The 19,578-nt window shown below is 31.8% G+C and overlaps 1 protein-coding gene across 9 annotated transcripts in view; it reads right to left on the bottom strand.

Annotated features, from left to right (window-relative positions):
* Positions 1 to 16,804, bottom strand: part of LOC148166356 (proton channel OtopLc-like) — a 49,405-nt gene extending 32,601 nt beyond the window's left edge. For 7 of the 9 annotated variants that reach the window (XM_088049382.1, XM_088049383.1, XM_088049390.1 and 4 more), the window contains exons 1-3: positions 16,565 to 16,804; positions 12,264 to 12,654; positions 589 to 750 (exon numbers count right to left, since the gene is read on the bottom strand). In XM_088049382.1, the coding sequence (XP_087905508.1) occupies positions 589 to 750; positions 12,264 to 12,344 (243 nt within the window). In that variant the 5' untranslated portion in view covers positions 12,345 to 12,654; positions 16,565 to 16,804. Of the gene's footprint in view, positions 1 to 588; positions 751 to 11,785; positions 12,046 to 12,263; positions 12,655 to 16,564 lie in introns of those variants that run through there. The other 2 variants (XM_088049385.1, XM_088049386.1) reach the window with 2 other exon arrangements.
* Between the last annotated feature and the right edge of the window lie 2,774 nt (positions 16,805 to 19,578).

The following is a 19,578-nucleotide window of genomic DNA, read 5'->3' as shown; positions in this document are numbered from 1 at the left end:
AGATCGGAAGCTGTGCACGATCAAATTGCTTATTCACGTATCTCAGAAAATCAGTAAATTTATTTCCTGTTAAAGATTGATTCAGTTTTTCATTTCCTTACGGTCCGATGGTTTGATAAAATCTAATTTTATAAAACATGTTAGTGCAATTATAGAGCTTGTTTTTGATCTCACAACTGATCCGCCTCTGTTTTAATATTTAAGAGATGATAAACGCGATATTACACACCGGATGGTGTTAAATTTAACAGAAAATTTAGCAAATAATACGCATAAAAGTGGACGTTTTCATCGCCACTATGTCACCTAAATACCACTTCTCGGTACGCGCAAAACTCGTTTTCCTTCCATCAAGCATGTGGCAATTTTTAATTACACAACATTACCGCATCATCTTCGGCGGTTTAATTACTAATAAAAAAATCATTAATATTCAAATACCAAACCGGTCATCGCTGTCCACTCCACAGGCCCTAAAAACTCACTTTCCGCTTTGCATCACAAAGCTGTGCACTAGACGTGATAACATCCTTCTAATCTAACGTTTTGTTCACGACACGGATGAAATAATCCAATTTACAAACTTACTCTAACAATGGTGGCTACTGGTTGATGATGCTGCTGGTCCATAGCGAAAGGCGGCGGTGTTGGTATTTTCTTCGGAAGCGGTTCCATCGGTATCTGCTCCCCCAGGAGGCGCTCTTTCATCTCATGAATATACGGACACCGCTGCATGTTCGTGATTTTATACTGAAACGAAAAATGCTATTTGAGAAATGCGCTCTGCTCTTGTCGCACATCTTGGAAATAGTGGAACTCGCAATTACCGTAATAGGCAGGGTCGGTCATTCTGTTAGCTTGCTAATAGTTGCTGGATTTTAAAAAATGAATGTAATTCAACAGATTTTTGTAAAAATTTGTAAATTTTGGTTCTATTAACGCTACAACAACGGAATTTGGCAAAATTACTTTCTCTGACTTGTTTATTGACTATACAGGGTCCGGCAACACTTGTGTCCACCCCCAAAATCGTCTTTAATTTTAAAGTTACAATTTTGAAAATTTGCATACGCTTATAGTTGACAAAACTCTAGAAGCTGACGCAAAAATTTGTTTTTTATCACAGTTTGTTTGGCGTCGCGACGCCTAAGAAGTATAATTTTTAGCGATTTTTGAGTTCTTGCGGAAATATTCGCGATTTAATTTTTTTTTTCAACATAACTATGATACAAATATTTGAGTTTTTATTTTAAATCTAATGCAAATTGTGTTTAAAATTTGCGAAAAAAACGCTGTTTTATCAAGTTAGTTTTCAAATATCTGACAGCGCAGTGGCAAACTACGTTCACACCAAAATTTCACAAGTCACTTCATTCTATCTTATAAAGGTTAATTTTGATTAACACGGGCATGTTGCACTTTATGGACACCAGAAATCGTTAATTTACATCGACGAAGTGACAATTTCACCAATTAAGACTTTTGTTACAATCTAAAGCGAGCCAAAAGATAGATGTCATTTGTGACACAAGATGTTGACAAATGGGTGTAAACGTAGTTCCCAATTTTGACGTAATGAAATTGAAAACTAACTTGATAAAACCGCATTTTTTTCTCAAATTTTGAAGACAATTTGCATTGAATCTAAAATAACAGTTGACATATTTTTTACACATTTATATTGAAAAAAAATTAAATTAGGGGTTGATATCACAAACTCTCACAATTAACTAAAAATTACATTTTTAAGGCGTCGCGACGCCAAAACTATCAGTGATACAAAACAAATTTTTGCGTCAGCTTCTAGAGCTTTGTCAACTGTGAGCGTATGCAATTTTTCAAAATTTTATCTTTAAAATTAAAGACGATTTTGGGGGTGGACACAAGTGTTGCCGGACCCTGTACAAAGTTTTAAAATTTTTGAACAAAAATCACAAATTCTAAAAATTTTTGTTTTGAGAAGCTACAAAAATTTTCAATATTTTTTATTAAAATTCGTAACTTTTTAAATTGTATTAATATCCTAAAAAAAATTGAGAAAGGTACTACTTTTGACTTGTTTATTCTCTGTATAAAATTTCATAATTCTAGAACAAAAGAGACAAATTTTAGAAATTTCTGTTTTGAAGACCAACCAGAAATGATTACTATTTTTTGTTAAAATTTGTAACTTTCGTTCTTTTAGTACTACAACAACGAAATTTGGCCAAGTTATTATCACTCGCTTGTTTATTAGCTGAACAAAGTTTCAAAATTTTTGAACAAAAGTATTAAATTTTTGAAATTTTTATTTTGAAAAGTCACCAAAATTTTTAACGAATTGTATTAATTTGTAACTTTGTTAATTTAAACAAAATTTTAACGAAATTTAGGGAAGTTACTAATTCTGAGTCGTTCATTAACTACACAAAATTCCAAAATTATTGAAGAAAAATGAAAAATTCTAGAAATTTTTTTGAGGCTACAAAAATTTTCAATATTTTTAATTCAGATTCGTAACTTTTTTAATTATAGCACAATTTAAATGAAATTTAAGCAAGTTACTGTCTTTGACTTGTTTAATATCTGTATAAAATTCCATAATTCTAGAACAAAAAAGACGAATTTTAAAAATTTCTGTTTTGGAGACAACCAGAAATTTTGTTAAAATTTATAAGTTTTGTTATTTTAGTGCAACAACAACAAAATTTGGGCAAATTACTATCACTGACTTGTTTATTAACTGTACAAAATTTCAAAATTTTGGAACAAAAGTACTAAATTCTAGAAATTTTTCTTTTGAAAGGTCGCCAAAATTTTTTACGATTTGAATTAAAAGTGTACCTTTGTTAATTCAAGCAACATCGTACTGAAATTTCAGGAAGTTACTAACTCTAAGTCGTTCATAAACTGTACAAAGTTCCAAAATTTTGAGAAGCTACAAAAATTTTCAAATATTTTTTATTAAAATTCGTAACTTTTTTAATTATAGCAATATTTCAATAAAATTTGAAAAAACTACTACTTTTGGCCTGTTTATTGTTTAAATAAAATTACAAAATTTTAGAACAAAAGAGGCAAATTTTAGAAATTTCTGTGTTGAAGACCAACCAGAAATTATTACTATTTTTTTTTAAATTTGTAACTTTCGTTTTTTTAGTACTACAACAACGAAATTTTGCCAAGTTATTATAACTGACTTGTTTGTTAACTGTACAAAGTTCCAAAATTTTTGAACAAAAGTACAAAATTCTAGAAATTTTTCTTTTGAAGGGTCACCAAAATTTTAACCGATTTGTATTAAAATTTGTAGCTTTGTAAATTTAAGCAATATTGTAACTAAATTTGGAAAAGTTACTAATCCTGAGTCGTTCAATAACTGTACAAAGTTCCAAAATTTTTGAACAAAAATGACGAATTCTAGAAATTTTAATTTTGAGAAACTACAAAAATTTTCAATATTTTTTATTAAAATTCGTAACTTTTTAATTATAGCAATATCCCAATGAAATTTGAGAAGATTACTACTTCTGGCCTGTTTATTGTTTAAATAAAATTCCAAAACTTTAAAACAAAAGAGACAAATTTTAAAAACTTCTCTATTAAAGAACCAGAAATTTTTAAGTATTGTTGTTAAATTTTGTAACTTTGGTTTTTTAAGTACTACAACAACGAAATTTGGGCAAGTTACTATTATTGAGTTTTTTATTAGCTGTACAAAGTTTCAAAATTTTTGAACAAAAGTACTAAATTCTAAAAAATTTTATTTTAAATGGTCACCAAAATTTTCAACGATTTGCATTAAAATGTGTAACTTTGTTAATTTTTGCAATATTTTCTTGAAATTTAAAGCAGTTACTAATTCTGAGTCGTTCATTGACTGTACAAAGTTTCAAAATTTTTGAACAAAAATTACGAAATCTAGAAATTTTTATTTTGAGACGCTACAAAATTTTTTCTATATTTTTTATTAAAATCCGTAACCTTTTTAATTAAAGCAATACCCCAAGAAAATTTGAGAAAATTACTTCTTTTAACTTGTTTATTGTCTGTATAAGATTTTATATTTCTAAAACAGAACAGACGAATTTTCGAAATTTGTATTGTGAAGACCAAAATTTTAATTTTTTTTCAAATCTATAACTTTGTAGGTTGCTACTTCTGATATGTTTATTATTTCCGCAAAATTACAAAATTCTAGAACAAAAGAGACGAATTTAAAAAAAATTACCGTAAAGCCTCATTTCCACGGTCCGTTCTAGAGAGAACAGAATTTGATTTACGATGGAATTTGAGTTATTGCACCATATTTTGCGGTCAGAAAATTTGCAAATCCTATTGCACCCTTGGTTTACAATCCTCTGTTCCGATTCGGGCGGACAGGCTGGTTGAAACGCCGAACCACCACACGGACTGCTACATTTGATAGTAACCAACAGGTTTAATTACTCCAATTCCTTTAATTTGAACACTATTTTTTTATCACAATGTTAACAAGGTAAATAACACATATAAATGTGGATTAATTTTGATAAAAATGGTGATAAATGTAGATGAACGTACTTAATTCTTGCGTTGAAATTTATAGAATCATTGTTTAAAAACAGGCGTGAATGTATGCAGGTAGGTACGTTTCTTATCTCTGTGAGTAGATTTACCCTTTTGAAATAACCGATAAGTCTGTATTTTTGTGGATTTGGTAAGAGTTATTACCTGAAAATTTGAATTTTTAATTTCGTTCTATGAATTGAATTTTCTGGATTTTAATGTCGTTAACATACCAGACATATCCACGTACTAAGTAACTTGAAGTATAAATAAAATAAAATTCATTCATGAACTACTGGTTCAAATGAACGAACCATCTTATCTGTCCGACATCGGTTCGGCGGACATTTCAACACAGAACCAAGACAGAACGCACCGGACAGTTCAACACAGAACGCACAAAATCATTGAAATTAGCCGATCTTTTAGAGAAAACTTTGCAAATTAACAATGCATTTCAGAATTTTTGTAGTTAAGAAGGAATAAATAAAATGTTACTGGATTCTAATTGATGATTCCTGACATTATTTTACTGGTTGAAAAGTTATTTTAAGATCAATTCTGGGCGTTCTGTGTTCAAATGTCCGCCGAACCGATGTCGAACAGACAAGATAGTTCGTTCAATTAAAGCAGTAAACTTTGTACTGTAGGAAAATTCTCATATAAACCGTCGTAATTCGGAAAGATTCAATTCATAGAACGAAATTAAAAATTTAAATCTTCAGGTAATAAGTCGGACCAAATCCACTAAAATACTACCTGTCGGTTACTTCAAAAGGGTAAATCCACTCACGGAGATAAGAAAACTACCTACCTGCATTTATTCTAGTCTGTTTTCATACAATAATTTTGTATATTTCATTGCAATATTAGCTTGATGTTAAAATAACTTTTCCACCAGTAAAATAATGCCAGGAATCATCAATTGAAATCCGGTAATATTTTATTTTTATCCTATTTAACGAGATTAATTATAAAAAATTCTGAAATGTATTGTTTTTTTGCAAAGTTTTCTCTAGACAGGCGTCTAATTTTCAATGATTCTGTGCGTTCTGTGTTGAACTGTCCGGTGCGTTCTGTCTTGGTTCTGTGTTGAAATGTCCGCCGAACCGATGTCGAACAGACAAGATTGTTCGTTCGTTTGAACCAGAACAGAATGTTCATCAATTTATTTCATTTTATTTATACTTCAAGTAATTTATTACGTGGATATGTCTGGTTAACTTTCACTAATATCCAAGAAATTCAATTCATAGAACGAAATTAAAAATTCAAATTTTCAGGTAATAACTCTGACCAAATCCACAAAAATACAGACCTGGCGGTTATTTCAAAAGGGTAAATCCGCTCACAGTGATAAGAAACGTTTCTACCTGCATTCATTCACGCGTGTTTGACCTGACCTGACCTGACCTGACCTGACCTGACCTGACATTATTTTACTGGTGGAGAAGTTATTTTAACATCAAGCTAAATATTGCAATGAAATATACAAAATTATTGTATGAAAACAGGCGTGAATGGATACAGGTATGTAGGTTTCTTATCTCTGTGAGTGGATTTACCCTTTTGAAGAAACCGACAGGTAGTATTTTTGTGGATTTGGTCCGACTTATTACCTAAAGATTTGAATTTTTAATTTCGTTCTATAAATTGAATCTTTCTGACTTACGACGGTTTATATGAGAATTTACCTACAATACAAAGTTTACTGCTTTAATTGAACGAACTATCTTGTCTGTTCGACATCGGTTCGGCGGACATTTCAACACAGAACAAAACACAGAACGCACAGTAATAAAATTGGCCGCATAGAATGAACCTAACTTATGAAATTATTTTGTACGTTCGAAAAACAGGGATTTTTGTATGCTTGGTCTGCGTTCTATGAATTGAATTTTTTGGATTTTGGTCAGAGATATTACCTGAAGATTTAAATTTTTAATTTTGTTCTATGAATTAAATTTTCTGAATATTAGTCAAAATTACCATAGCTGACATATCCACGTAATAAGTAACTTGAAGTATAAATAAAATGAAACAAATTTAAGAACATTCTGTACTAGTTCAACTGAACGAACGAACCATCTTGTCTGTTCGACATCGATTCGGCGGACATTTCAACACACAACCAAGACAGAACGCACCGGACAATTCGACAGAGAACCGAGACGAAACGCAGAGAACCTAATTAATTTTTTTTTAATTGCACTTCATGATTGCTGACAATTGATTGGTAAAAATGAAAGTTATTTAACATCAAATAGTAGCTGCAGTTTTCAGATTATTACTTATGAAATGGCCAAAAAAAAGTTCAAATCATAAGATTTAAGGTCATTCTCAAATATCGAACTTAGCTTATTTGATAAGTAGCTATTTATTTCTCCTAAAAATTATAACACTCGGACGAACAAGTTGGTTCTGTCCGTTCTGTCTTGGTTTTGTGTTGAAATGTCCGTCGAACCGATGTCGAACAGACAAGATGATTCGTTGAGTTGAACCAGTACAGAATTTATTTAACTTCATTGATCCTTCAAGTTTCTTATTTCGCAGATACGTTGTGTAAGTAAATTCTCCTAAAATCTATTTAGCAGATTTAATTTACAGGATCATATAAAAAATTTAACTCTCCATGTAATAAACCTAACTAAATCCATAAGAATACAGAGGCCTGTCAATTATTTCAAAAGGGTTAATCCACTTACATAGATAAGAAACCTACCTGTATTTATCCACCTTTTTTCATGCAATGATTCTGTAAATTACAATGCAGAAAATAAATATCTGCATTTATCGCCATCTTTATTAAAATTAATCCACATTTATATGTGTTATTTACCTTATATTAACATATGATAAAAAATTAGTGTTCAAATTAAAAGAATTGGAGTAATTAAAACTGTTTAGTTGTCACCAAACGTAGCAGTCCGTGTGTTGGTTCGGCGTTTCAACCAGCTTGTCCGCCCGAATCGGAACAGAGGATTGTAAACCAAGGGTGCAATAGGATTTGCAAATTTTCGGACCGCAAAATATGGTGCAATAACTCAAATTCCATCGTAAATCAAATTCTGTTCTCTCTAGAACGGACCGTGGAAATGAGGCTTTTTAGGCAAAATGGCAAAAAAATCGGTCATTCAGTTAGCAGTTAGCTGACTTCATTTTCAAAAATTTAATTGAATGGTTTATAAATGGAAATCCGGAACTCAGCTCGCCGGAAATAGTCAGGAAGCTATTCGGTTTGCATGGTAAATATTTACAAGAATTTTCTGCCAACAGATGTCTGTTCAATTTCATTTAATGCAAGTGTGCTCTGTTTGCGTAAACACAGTTCTTGCGACTGTTATTACAAAGATTGCGTCGCTCGAACAGACTGAAAGAAGCGAAAATTGCACTTGGGCGGAATTATCGTCATGAAAATTTATGAACGACATAATTAAATACGCTATTGATTGGCTTTCTTGGAAACTGTTAGACGAAGTCTGATCGATATTTTGTCGTATTATCCAACACAAATTTCCAGTCTTTTCGCTCCGCTGCTTCTTACTCATCGAAACAAAATAATTATCGATTTCTATCCCGGTAATAATAATTCCATGTGGCAATTAGCTTCGCTCGATTCTTATCTTCCGGGACGTCGTTGTTTCCCACAGGAGTTTTATCGATGCGGAACTGTATTTTCTCAATTAAAATAATAATCTTCTATCTAGTCGATATTTATTAGTTTTATTACTTATTACGTTCAGAATCTAATTACTACAAGTAGGTATCAGGAATGTCTATTTTTATACGAGAAAAATTGTTTCGAGTTCCAAGTTGATTTATTCACTCTGAAGTAATTATAAACAGTATGATGAATACTACCAGAGTTAATAATTTAATAATTTATTTATATTTCAATTTTATGGTGGTTATTATAGGCCTCTTCAAAGCATAAACATGTTTTGTTGTATTATTAAAGTTACTCAAGATTTATTCAAGTAGACTTAAGACCACAATTCAAAGAGTAAATGCATCGTAAAGTGAATTTAATTTGTGCTCAACAGATGTTACACTGATTTTTATATTAAAAGTCTTTTTTTTACAGTTTTATTTATTTTTTATAATTATCAATAAAGTACTACATTTAATGCTCTAAATAATTAATTATTTTCGAATTTTTTAATTCCCAATTATTAATTTAATTCCTAATTAAATTTTGATCCATCTTACGTTCTTCTTTCGAATTTCAAATTGTCGCTCTTTTTGTTTCAGATTTTAGTTTCGATTCTTCCACATTCTTCTTTGGTCTTTTTGAAAAGTTGTCTTTTCAATTCTCTTCATTCTCTTTGAATGTGTTAATTTTTCTTTGGATCTTTAGATTGTACTATCGGTCTATTTATCAAAATATTCCAATCGATTCTTTGGGCTTTTGGACTTTAGAAGGGAAAATCTAACAAACCCAAAGGATAATCTAAAGAATTGTACCAAAAGAATTAACATAAGAATGCAAAAAGACAAAGAACCGAAATCGATGGTAAAAATAAAATTGACATGCTATAAATCTGAAGAATAACAAAATTCCAATAAAGAATGTAAAGTACAAAATGGTAATTTTCAAATAGAAATCAAAGAAGAAGTGAATTTGATTGATGAATAAAATGATTGAAAATTTCGTTTATTTAAATGCACGTACCTTTATTTGTTAAATTGCCCTTTCAATTCTTTTGATTCTTCTTCGGTTCTTTATATATTCTTTGGGTCTTTAGATTGACCTTCCAAACAATGAAATTCTTCGTTCAATTTTTCTGAATATTCTTTTGATTCTATTCTATTATATTTATTATGTCTTTTTCGTTTTTTAAGAATTTTTAGTCGGAATAAGAACGTAAAAAACCGAAAGCCTAATATGGAAAACAAAGGGAATAATTTAAAGGGCAGAAAAAAGCATTTGAGGAATGATTAAAGAATTTTTTAAATCGAAGATAAAATGTAAAGATTATACGGAAAGTTTGAGGAATTCTAATGAAAAAAACAGAACCCAAAAGATGCGAAATGAGAATCCAGAAAACCGAAAAGAGAATCGATAAAATAGTATGATACAGAATCTAAAGAATTATTTATAAAATGGAAACAGAAATCTAAACGATTCCTGAGAAATCTAATGAATCAAAAGAAAAAATAATGAATAGAAATGTGAAGCTAAAAGCCATAGTCATGGTCATAGCCATAGTCATAGAAATGACAGCAGCGCCAAAAGGATCAAATAAAGAAGAAAAGAATTTAAAATTTTGAAAGGAACATGACAAATCCACAGAATTAAATGGAGAATTTAAAGAAAATCCCGAAAAAACATAAATCTGTAGAAGCAAAAGAACAATACAAAAAATAAAGTGAAAACCTAAAAGCGAATGAAGAATACAAAAGAGGAAAAGAATCTAAGAAGAAATCTAAAGGAAAATATGAAGGAGAACAAATGTAAAAATATAAATAACAATAAACCACCGGAGAAAGAAACCAAAAAATAGTGAGAATAAATAATACCCAAAAGTTTTAAACAAAAAAAAAAATTCGTAATCCTGTTTAAAGTCTCTTGGTTCCATTTAAAGTTATTGATAAATTCTATACCGATTTTTCTTGGATTTTCTAAATAAATTTTAGCAAATTGTTTATAAATTTTCTTTAGATTTTTCTTTACAATTTTCGTTTTTCTAGATTGTTCCCTTCAGACTCTATTTAGGTTTCCCTTGATTTGTCTATAAAATCTCTCTTGATTTAGCGTAGATTAATTTTAGATTCTCTTTAGTTTTTCTCATTCTAATTTTCTTACATTCTCAGTTCTATTTCAATTTTCTAGCTTTTTCTAGACCGTGAATAAATTTTTATCAACTGTTCTTCGTGTTCTCTAGATTTCTTTTAATGTCCTCCTTAAAATCTTTTTCGATTTGATCACAATTCAGCTCTTAGTCCGGTCAAATTAGACATTCGGGGCTACATAAATTCGCAACAAGCTGAATGTTGGTACAATTGTTAAAAATACAATTATAAACAAACCCTGAAAGTTCCCCATCATTCCCGTGTATGGATTTTTTTTTATTTAAGGTCAACGGTCAAAAAAATTTGTTTTTCGGGATTTTCAGCAAAACTCGGCTGCTGCTCACCAACATCTTCTTCGGGTATTACCAAGTTCAAGTGTGGCTTGTTTTTCAGAAAGACCCAACAGACTGGGGTTGGAAGTTAATAAACAATGAATTAGAACCAGTTTCAACTTTGCTTCCACCTCTACTTTTTTTTATCAACATCGCTTTTTTTGCTAATATCCATTATTTACAATAGTTTCAATTAAAAAGGATCGTTACTGACTTGTGGAGTAGGCCTACTGGGGAGGGACAACTGTTACAACTTTTTGAATCGCTGTATCTCTGAAACGGTAGCTTGTAGGAAAAAAAGTGTTAATATATTTTTTATAGATAATTTTATGATCTACAATTTTAGTTTGAAGTATTTTTATGATAAAACCTACCGTTTTGCTGAAAATCGCGGAAACTCATTTTTATGACGTTTGACCGTGAATAAAAAATTTTCCATACACGGGAATGATAAGGAACTTTCAGGGTTTGTTTATAATGTATTTTGAACAATTGTACCAATATTCAGCTTGTTGCGAATTTATGTAACTTCACCCTAACTTTTTGCTCTAATTTGACCGGACTATCTAGTTTTTTAGTTTTTTTCTTTAAATTATTTCTCGAACTTCCTTAGTTTTTTTTTAATTTTCCTTCGAACCCGCCTCTGCATCGAAAGTTTCCACTCAAAAAAAATCCTCTAATTGTGTTTTGACCGTACAGCAGATGTTGAACCCATCGTACTGTAAAATTGCTAATTTGACGTCTCTGATCGCAGCACGATATCTTGTTCTGCATACTTATCGATCTATTCTCCAAGCCAGTAACATTAGATGTCATTACCATTCACAACACATTTGTCACATCGTTTGGAAACAAATCCGGCACGAGGGCACGTCACTGCCACAGAATTGCACCGAATTTCATCGTAATTTACGAGCGTGGAAAACGATTTTTTCCCTGATGAGTGACGAAGAGTTGTCATGTAAATTTATGGAAATTCAATTCACCTTGAGCGCGCTCTTCAACTGACCGGTTTTTAATTAAAAATATAGGTCACACCCTTCCCTATATTGATCAAAACAAAAAGCGCAAAAGCTGAATTTTGACCCAGTTATCAGCGTCTAATTCCGATGCGGCTATTTTCGTCCACTCACCTAAACTCCAGAAGTCAGTGCATCCAATGGGCAGAGTGCAACGACAACAAAAACAAAAGAACGCGCCATCCCGTCCGCGCGTCACGAATCATCAAAATCCCCGGAAATGTCATCGGAAGGGTGGCAAACGTGCTCCGGCGGTCAAACCGGAAATGAGTTCTTCAGTATTCAGAAAATAAAGCAACAAAAGTGCGTGCGTACAACTAGTCTACTGCGATTAGGTCGACGGACTCGCGGCCAACTTGATGGTAGCTTTGCCGGTGCGCTGCGCATTTGTCCCGGATTCCCCGCTCTCTTGACGAGAATTCGCTAATTCCGAGTGCGTAGGTTAGATAAGGGATGACGGCCGCGTGCGGTTCACACCCCGCGTGGGTTGAGATGCGTCACAAAATGATTTTAATGCGTAAGTCACAAGTCAACACACATGCATGTTTGGACTATTTCTACCACAAAAAATTCAAACTGCAGCCAAACTTACAATTTTAACTTTACATTTGATGGCTTTCTGGTATCTGTCATCGTTCGCGCTGCCGCTGTCGCTTTTAACGGAACTGTTCATTTTTTGCTTTTTTCATTCTCGTTTCGAACAAGTGCAGGATGATAGAAGAATGCACTTATACTAACATCTGAAATCGTTATGCGCGAATGTGTGTTGGTGGTGTTAGTAGGAGCGTCCACCGCGTGTCGTCGTCGAGGCGCCACTGTCTAACAGCGTCAAGCTGTCTGCTTATAACTAGGACGAGTCCTGCAGGATCTATTTTAAGGAGGTCAGCAGAAAAGACGGCTCATTAACGAGATACCAATTTCCAGAAGCGAGGTAACTAAATTCGCTGCGATGGATTTTGTTGTCAGTTTAATCAATCGATCAACTGAAAATAATAGAGATATTCAGTGAACGTGCAAGGGGGAAGGACTTGTGACAGATTTCCAGGATGATCCTGGTCAAAGAATTTGCAAATTATTTATAAGCGTAGTTGGCTGGTACGGAAACGTGTGTCTTGATATCTGTCATTCGAGTAAATCTAGCAATTATTTGACGTTTAAACATCAAGGTTAGACACACGTTCGCAAGGTGGCAGCCCACTGGATAAATAATGCAAATCATCATCTACAAATTGCCCTTTGCGGCTTCACAATGATTGACTAAAATTTATTATGGCTCGTGGAAATTTTGCTTCTTCGGTACAAAATGGAGAATGTGACTGAAATGGAAATAAAACCCAATTCTCTGTTCTAAATTAGCTAATTCAGTGTTCTAAATCTCAAAATTTTAGAATGAAAGGAACGGATTTTAGAAATTTTCATTGATAGAATGAACCAAAAATTTCAAATATTATGCATTGGGCTCTGTCATTTTGGCAGTTTTAATGCTACCGTAATGAAATTTGTCGAACTTGCTACTTTTTAGTTGTTAATTCGCTGTTCTAAATCTCAAAATTTTCAAGACACGGGGACAAATATTAGAAATTTTTATTTATAGAATAAACCAAGAATTTCGAATATTTTACATTCGACCCTCTAATTTTGGCAGTTTAAATGCGGGCGTCATAAAATTTGGGGAACTTGCTAACTTTGACTCGCTAATTAACTGATTAAAATTTTACAATTTTAGAACGCCAGGGACGGATTTTAGAAATTTTCATTTTTAGAATAGATCAATAATTTCCAAAAGTTTGCATTTTGCCCTATTACTTTGGTAGTTTCAATGTCAGCGTAATGAAATTTGGCGAGTCTGTTACTTTTGAGTGTCTATTTAACTGTTTCAAATCTCAAACTTTTTGAATAACGGGGACAAATTTTAGAAATTTTCAATCATAGAATGAACCACAGATTTCCAATTTTTTGCATTCGACCCTGAAATTTTAGTAGTTCTAATGCTAGCGTAATGAAATTTGTGGAATTCGCTACTTTTAAATTGTTATTTCACTGTTCTAAATCTCAAAATTTTAGAGCGACAGAGACGAATTTTAGAAAGTTTTATTTATACAATGGGCCAAAAATTTCCAATATTCTACATTCGACCCTGTAATTTTGGCAGTTTTAATGCAAGCCTAATGAAAATTGGGGAACTTGCAACCTTTGAGTCGCTAATTAACTGATTCAAATTTTACAATTTTAGAACGCTAGGGACGGATTTTAGAAATTTTCATTTTTAGAATAGATCAATAATTTCCAAAAGTTTGCATTTTGCCCTATTACTTTGGTAGTTTCAAGGTCAGCGTAATGAAATTTGGCGAGTCTGTTACTTTTGAGTGTCTATTTAACTGTTTCAAATCTCAAACTTTTTGAATAACGGGGACAAATTTTAGAAATTTTCAATCATAGAATGAACCACAGATTTCCAATTTTTTGCATTCGACCCTGAAATTTTAGTAGTTCTAATGCTAGCGTAATGAAATTTGTGGAATTTGCTACTTATAAGTTGTTATTTCACTGTTCTAAATCTCAAAATCTTTGAGCGACAGAGACGAATTTTAGAAAGTTTTATTTATACAATGGGCCAAAAATTTCCAATATTCTACATTCGACCCTGTAATTTTGGCAGTTTTAATGCAAGCCCAATGAAAATTGGGGAACTTGCAACCTTTGAGTCGCTAATTAACTGATTCAAATTTTACAATTTTAGAACGCTAGGGACGGATTTTAGAAATTTTCATTTTTAGAATAGATCAATAATTTCCAAAAGTTTGCATTTTGCCCTATTACTTTGGTAGTTTCAATGTCAGCGTAATGAAATTTGGCGAGTCTGTTACTTTTGAGTGTCTATTTAACTGTTTCAAATCTCAAACTTTTTGAATAACGGGGACAAATTTTAGAAATTTTCAATCATAGAATGAACCACAGATTTCCAATTTTTTGCATTCGACCCTGTAATTTTAGTAGTTCTAATGCTAGCGTAATGAAATTTGTGGAATTTGCTACTTTTAAATTGTTATTTCACTGTTCTAAATCTCAAAATTTTAAAGCCACAGGGACAAATTTTAGAAAATTTTATTTATAGAATGGACCAAAAATTTCCAATATTTCGGCTCTGTAATTTTGGCAGTTTTAATGCCAGCATAATGAAATTTGAGGAACTTGCTAACTTTAAGTCGCTAATTTACAGTTTTAAATTTCACAATTTTAGAACGCCAGGGACGGATTTTAAAAATTTTCATTTTTAGAATGGGCCAATGATTTCCAAAATTTTGCATTCTGGTCTGTAATTTTGGCAGTTTTAATGCTAGCGTAATGGAATTTAAGGAACTTGCTATCTTTCAATGGCTATTTAACTCTTTCAAATCTCAAACTTTTTGAATAACGGGGACAAATTTTAGAATTTTTCATTTATAGAATGAACCAAAAATTTCCCATATTTAGCAATCGGCCCTCTAATTTTGGTAGTTTTAATGCTAGCGCAATGAAATTTGTGGAAGTTACTACTTTTAAGTCGTTAATTCACTGTTCTAAAACTCAAAATTTTAAAACGACCGAGACGAATTTTAGAAATTTTTATTTATAAAATGGGCTAAAAATTTCCAATATTCTGCATTCGACCCTGTAATTTTGGCAGTTTTAATGCAAGCCTAATGAAAATTGGGGAACTTGCAACCTTTGAGTCGCTAATTAACTGTTTCAAATTTTACAATTTTTGAACGCCAGAGACGGATTTTAGAAATTTTTATTTTTAAAATGGGCCAAAGATTTCCAAAATTTTGCATTTTGCTCTATAATTCTGGTAGTTTTAATGCCAGCACAATAAAATTTGTGGAACTTGCTATTTTTGAGTGCCAAATTTACTGTTTTAAATCTCAAAATTTTAGAGTGACAGAGACGAATTTTAAAAATTTTCATTTATCGAATCGACCAAACATTTTTAATATTTTGCATTCAGCCTTGTAATTTTGGCAATTTTAATGCGAGCGTAATAAAGTTTGGGAAACTTACTATCTTTGAATGGATAATTAACTGCCTTAAATTTCAAATTTTTACAACTACAGGGACGGATTTTAGAAATTTTCATTTATAGAATTTTGAAGATTGATAAAAATCATCTCTAAATGTACAGAATTAAAATTTTTTGAGGTTAAAAAAATCTAAGCAGAGGGATGCTTCTTCTATTCAAAGGATGGCGGTAAATAAGCCAACCAGCCCCGGAAAATCTCTCCATTATCCAAGGGATGGCCCAAACTGGGTCATCACGCAGTATAATCTCGCACCCAAACTATCCACAAAGTTCCACCATATCTTTTGATTTTTAGTCACGTATTACACGCCTGAATCTGTTCCAAGAGAAGGGTGGCTATTTCCGTCCCTAGTGCTCCAACACCCCTCAAGTCCGCGTACCAAATTATAACGCATCAAGTGCTCCCGATATAGCCATGTCTCCAGTAATTAGATTTTAGCAACAAATGAACTTTAGATTTCAAAAAGAAGTGCACTTCAATTTCGTTCGAAGATGACGCGCAATAAATGCGGAAATGCATTTAATGCGGCAACCTTAGGGGTCGTTTATCCCCTCCAAACACCTGTTCTGTAAGTGAACAAAGAAGCATCGGGACGCCGTCGACGCCGATCGAACTCCACTACTACCCTTACGAAAAAAGTCCGATTCAAAACAAGAGGGAAAAGTTAAACAAATTGAGCGCTTTTGCGTTGCAAATTTCAGGGGTTGTTTCAACTAATCTGAAGCTCAGTTCTTTTTTAATTAATTAGCGGTAATTAATTAGGAATATCTACACAAGTGTAATGTAAAATTGTGACTTTTTATGGCGTTAATAAAAAAATTATTGAACTCACCACCCCATATTTCCGGCGTTAATTCCAATCAGTGCCCATCCGAAGAGGTCCAGTTCTTGCAAGTTCGAGTTTTCTGTTTTTGAGACGAAGCGATATGTTGGTCGATATGTATACTTTGCTTTTATTAAAATTTGAGTGTTTTTGCGTGAAATTTATAAAAGCTCGCGTGTTACCGCACCTAACTCTGAAATTACTATACTCAACGTTGCATTGCGTTGGTGACTGTAGAATGCGTTTTAGTGTTTTGGTTTCCCCCTACTACTGTTTGTATCACGTGACTTGGCTTGGGGGTTCAACTGAGGACCCTTGCGTATCGTATCATATATACCATGGACCATCCACCCCCTCTAATTCCATCTTCCCGTTTCCAATGTAAATTTTTTAATAGGGTTCGGTACAGTTGTTCCATGACTTGAGTTATTGTAGTTCGATGGGTGTCATTTTATTGACGATATTTTTATCCAAGCATCAAAAAAGTATTTTTGAATTGTGGACGTCAATAGCATCCGGTTCTTTGTTTTTCGTATCAGCGGCTCTGTGGCTCTTGTAGCTTTATATGGAGGTTCGAACTATAAAACCCGGAAACTATCAACTCGTACTAAATGATGCAGACGTTTCTTTGCCTGCGAGCGGCCGGTTTCCGGGTGCTCATCAAGATTTTGCTGGCTTTCCGGTCGTATTGACCGCATGTTGGCTTTTTTAGCACGACGCGTGTGTTAGTTGTAATTAAAGAGCGGAAAATGTGCAAGAAAAAATACAAAATTTTTGGGTTTTCTAAATGTTTTTTATTTTATTTTTTAGATTTCTTAAATTTATTGTTCAATCTCTTTAGATCTTTTAGTATTTTAAATTCGTGTCGAATGCTGTTCTTAATTTAATTTAATTTTAGAAATTTTCATTTTAGAATGGGCCAAAAATTTCCAATATTTTACATTTCACTCTGCAATTTTGGCAGTTTTAATGCCAGCGTAATAAAATTTGGGAAACGAGTGGCTAATTTAATTGTTCTAAATTTCAAAATTTTTTGAACTACGAATTTTAGAAAAATTTATTTTTATTTTTAGAATGGATCAAAAACTTCCAATATTTTACATTCGGCTATGTAATTTTGGTAGTTTTAATGCCAGCGTAATAAAATTTATGGAAGTTGCTACTTTTGAGTGGCTAATTTACTGTTTTAAATCTCAAAATTTTAGAGCCACACAGAGAGATTTTAGAAATTTTCATTTATAGAATGGACCAAAATTTTTCAAATTGTGCATTTGGCTCTGTAATTTTCTTACTTTTAATGCCAGCGTAATAAAATTTGTGGAACTTGCTACTTTTAATTGGCTAATTTCGTGTTTTAAATCTCAAAATTTCAGAGCTACAGGGACAAATTTTAATTTTGTTTTATTTATTTATACAATGAACCAAAAATTTCCAATATTTTGCATTCGGCTCTGTAATTTTGGTAGTTTGAATGCCAACGTAATGAAATTTATGGAACTTGCTACTTTTGAGTGAATAATTGACTGCTCTAAATCTCAAAATTTTAGAGCCACAGACACAGATTTTAAAAATTTTTATTGATCAAATAGATCAAAATTTTCTAATATTGCGCATTTAGCCCTGTAGTTTTTGCAGTTTTAATGCCAACGTAATGAAATTTGACGAACTTGCTACTGTTTAATAGCTGATTAACTGTTTTAAATTGTAAAATTTTAGAACGACAGAGACGGATTTTAAAAATTTTTTATTTTATAAAATGACCCAAAAATTTCCAATATTTTACATTTCGCTCAGTAATTTTGATTTAATGCCAGAGTAATACCACTTGGGGGAACTTGCTACTTTTAAATGTCTAATTCACTGTTCTAAAACTCAAAATTTTAGAACGACAGGGACAAATTTTAAAAATTTTATTTATAGAATGGGCCAAAAAATTCTCAATATTTTGCACTTGGCCCTGTAATTTTGGTAATTTTAATGCCATCGTAATAAAATTTGACGAACATGCTACTTTTTAATGGCAACTTAACTGTTTTAAATTTCATAATTTTAGAACAACAGGGACGGATTTTTAGAAATTTTTAATTATAGAATGGACCAAAAATTTGCAATATTTTACATTTTGCCTAATAATTTTAGTAGTTTTAATGCCAGCGTAATAAAATTTAGGGAACTTGCTACTTTGTAGTAGGTAATTCACTGTTCTAAATCTCAAAATTTTAGAGCCACAGGGACAAATTTTAGAAAATTTTATTTATAGAATGGGCCAAAAATTTACAATATTTTGCATTCGGCCCTGTAATTTTGTAAGTTTCAATGCGAGCGTAATTAAATTTGTGGAACTTGCTACTTTTGAGTGGTTAATTGAGTGTTCTAAATCTCAAATTTTTTTAATGGCGGGGACTAGAAATTTTTATTGATGAAAAAGGCTAAAGATTATTAATAATTTGTTTTCGGCTCTGTAATTTTAGCAATTTTAATGCCAGAGTAATAAAATTTGAAAAACTTGCTACCTTTGAGTGGCTAATTAACTGCTTTAAATTTCAAAATTTTAGAACGACAGGGACGGATTTTAAAAACTTTGAAACTTAAATCTGAGACCTGAAATATTAATTTTAACTATTCTCTGGGATATTCGCAAATTGATTAACGTTTCCTGAAATTATTTTAAATTAACATCAATTGGAAATTAAAAAATGAATAAATTAAATAATTCTACAGAATCTGGGTAGAACTATTAAATTTTCTAGGATTCTCAATTTTTTTATAAATTTTTTAAATTTATTTTAGAGATTTTTTGTAGACTTACCTTGATACATACTTTACTTTAAATTTTCTACATTTTCTCAGGAGTTTTCTAGACTGCAAAATAATTATTAAATTTTCTTTGGGTTCTCTACATTTTTTTTAAATTTATTTTTATTCTCCTCAACTTGAATTTTCTACTTTTTTTAATCTCATAGATTCTCGTCACTGTCTTCAAATTCTTCCTTGTTTTTGTACGGATTTTCTGTATATTCTCT

The sequence above is a fragment of the Gnatocerus cornutus genome, unplaced genomic scaffold (genome assembly GCF_029298725.1).
Source record: "Gnatocerus cornutus isolate USDA-ARS CGAHR unplaced genomic scaffold, icGnaCorn1.1 ctg00000023.1, whole genome shotgun sequence".
NCBI lineage: Eukaryota > Metazoa > Arthropoda > Insecta > Coleoptera > Tenebrionidae > Gnatocerus > Gnatocerus cornutus.
The sequence above is the reverse complement of the archived record's forward strand: the minus strand, read 5'-3'. Positions and strand labels throughout refer to the sequence as shown.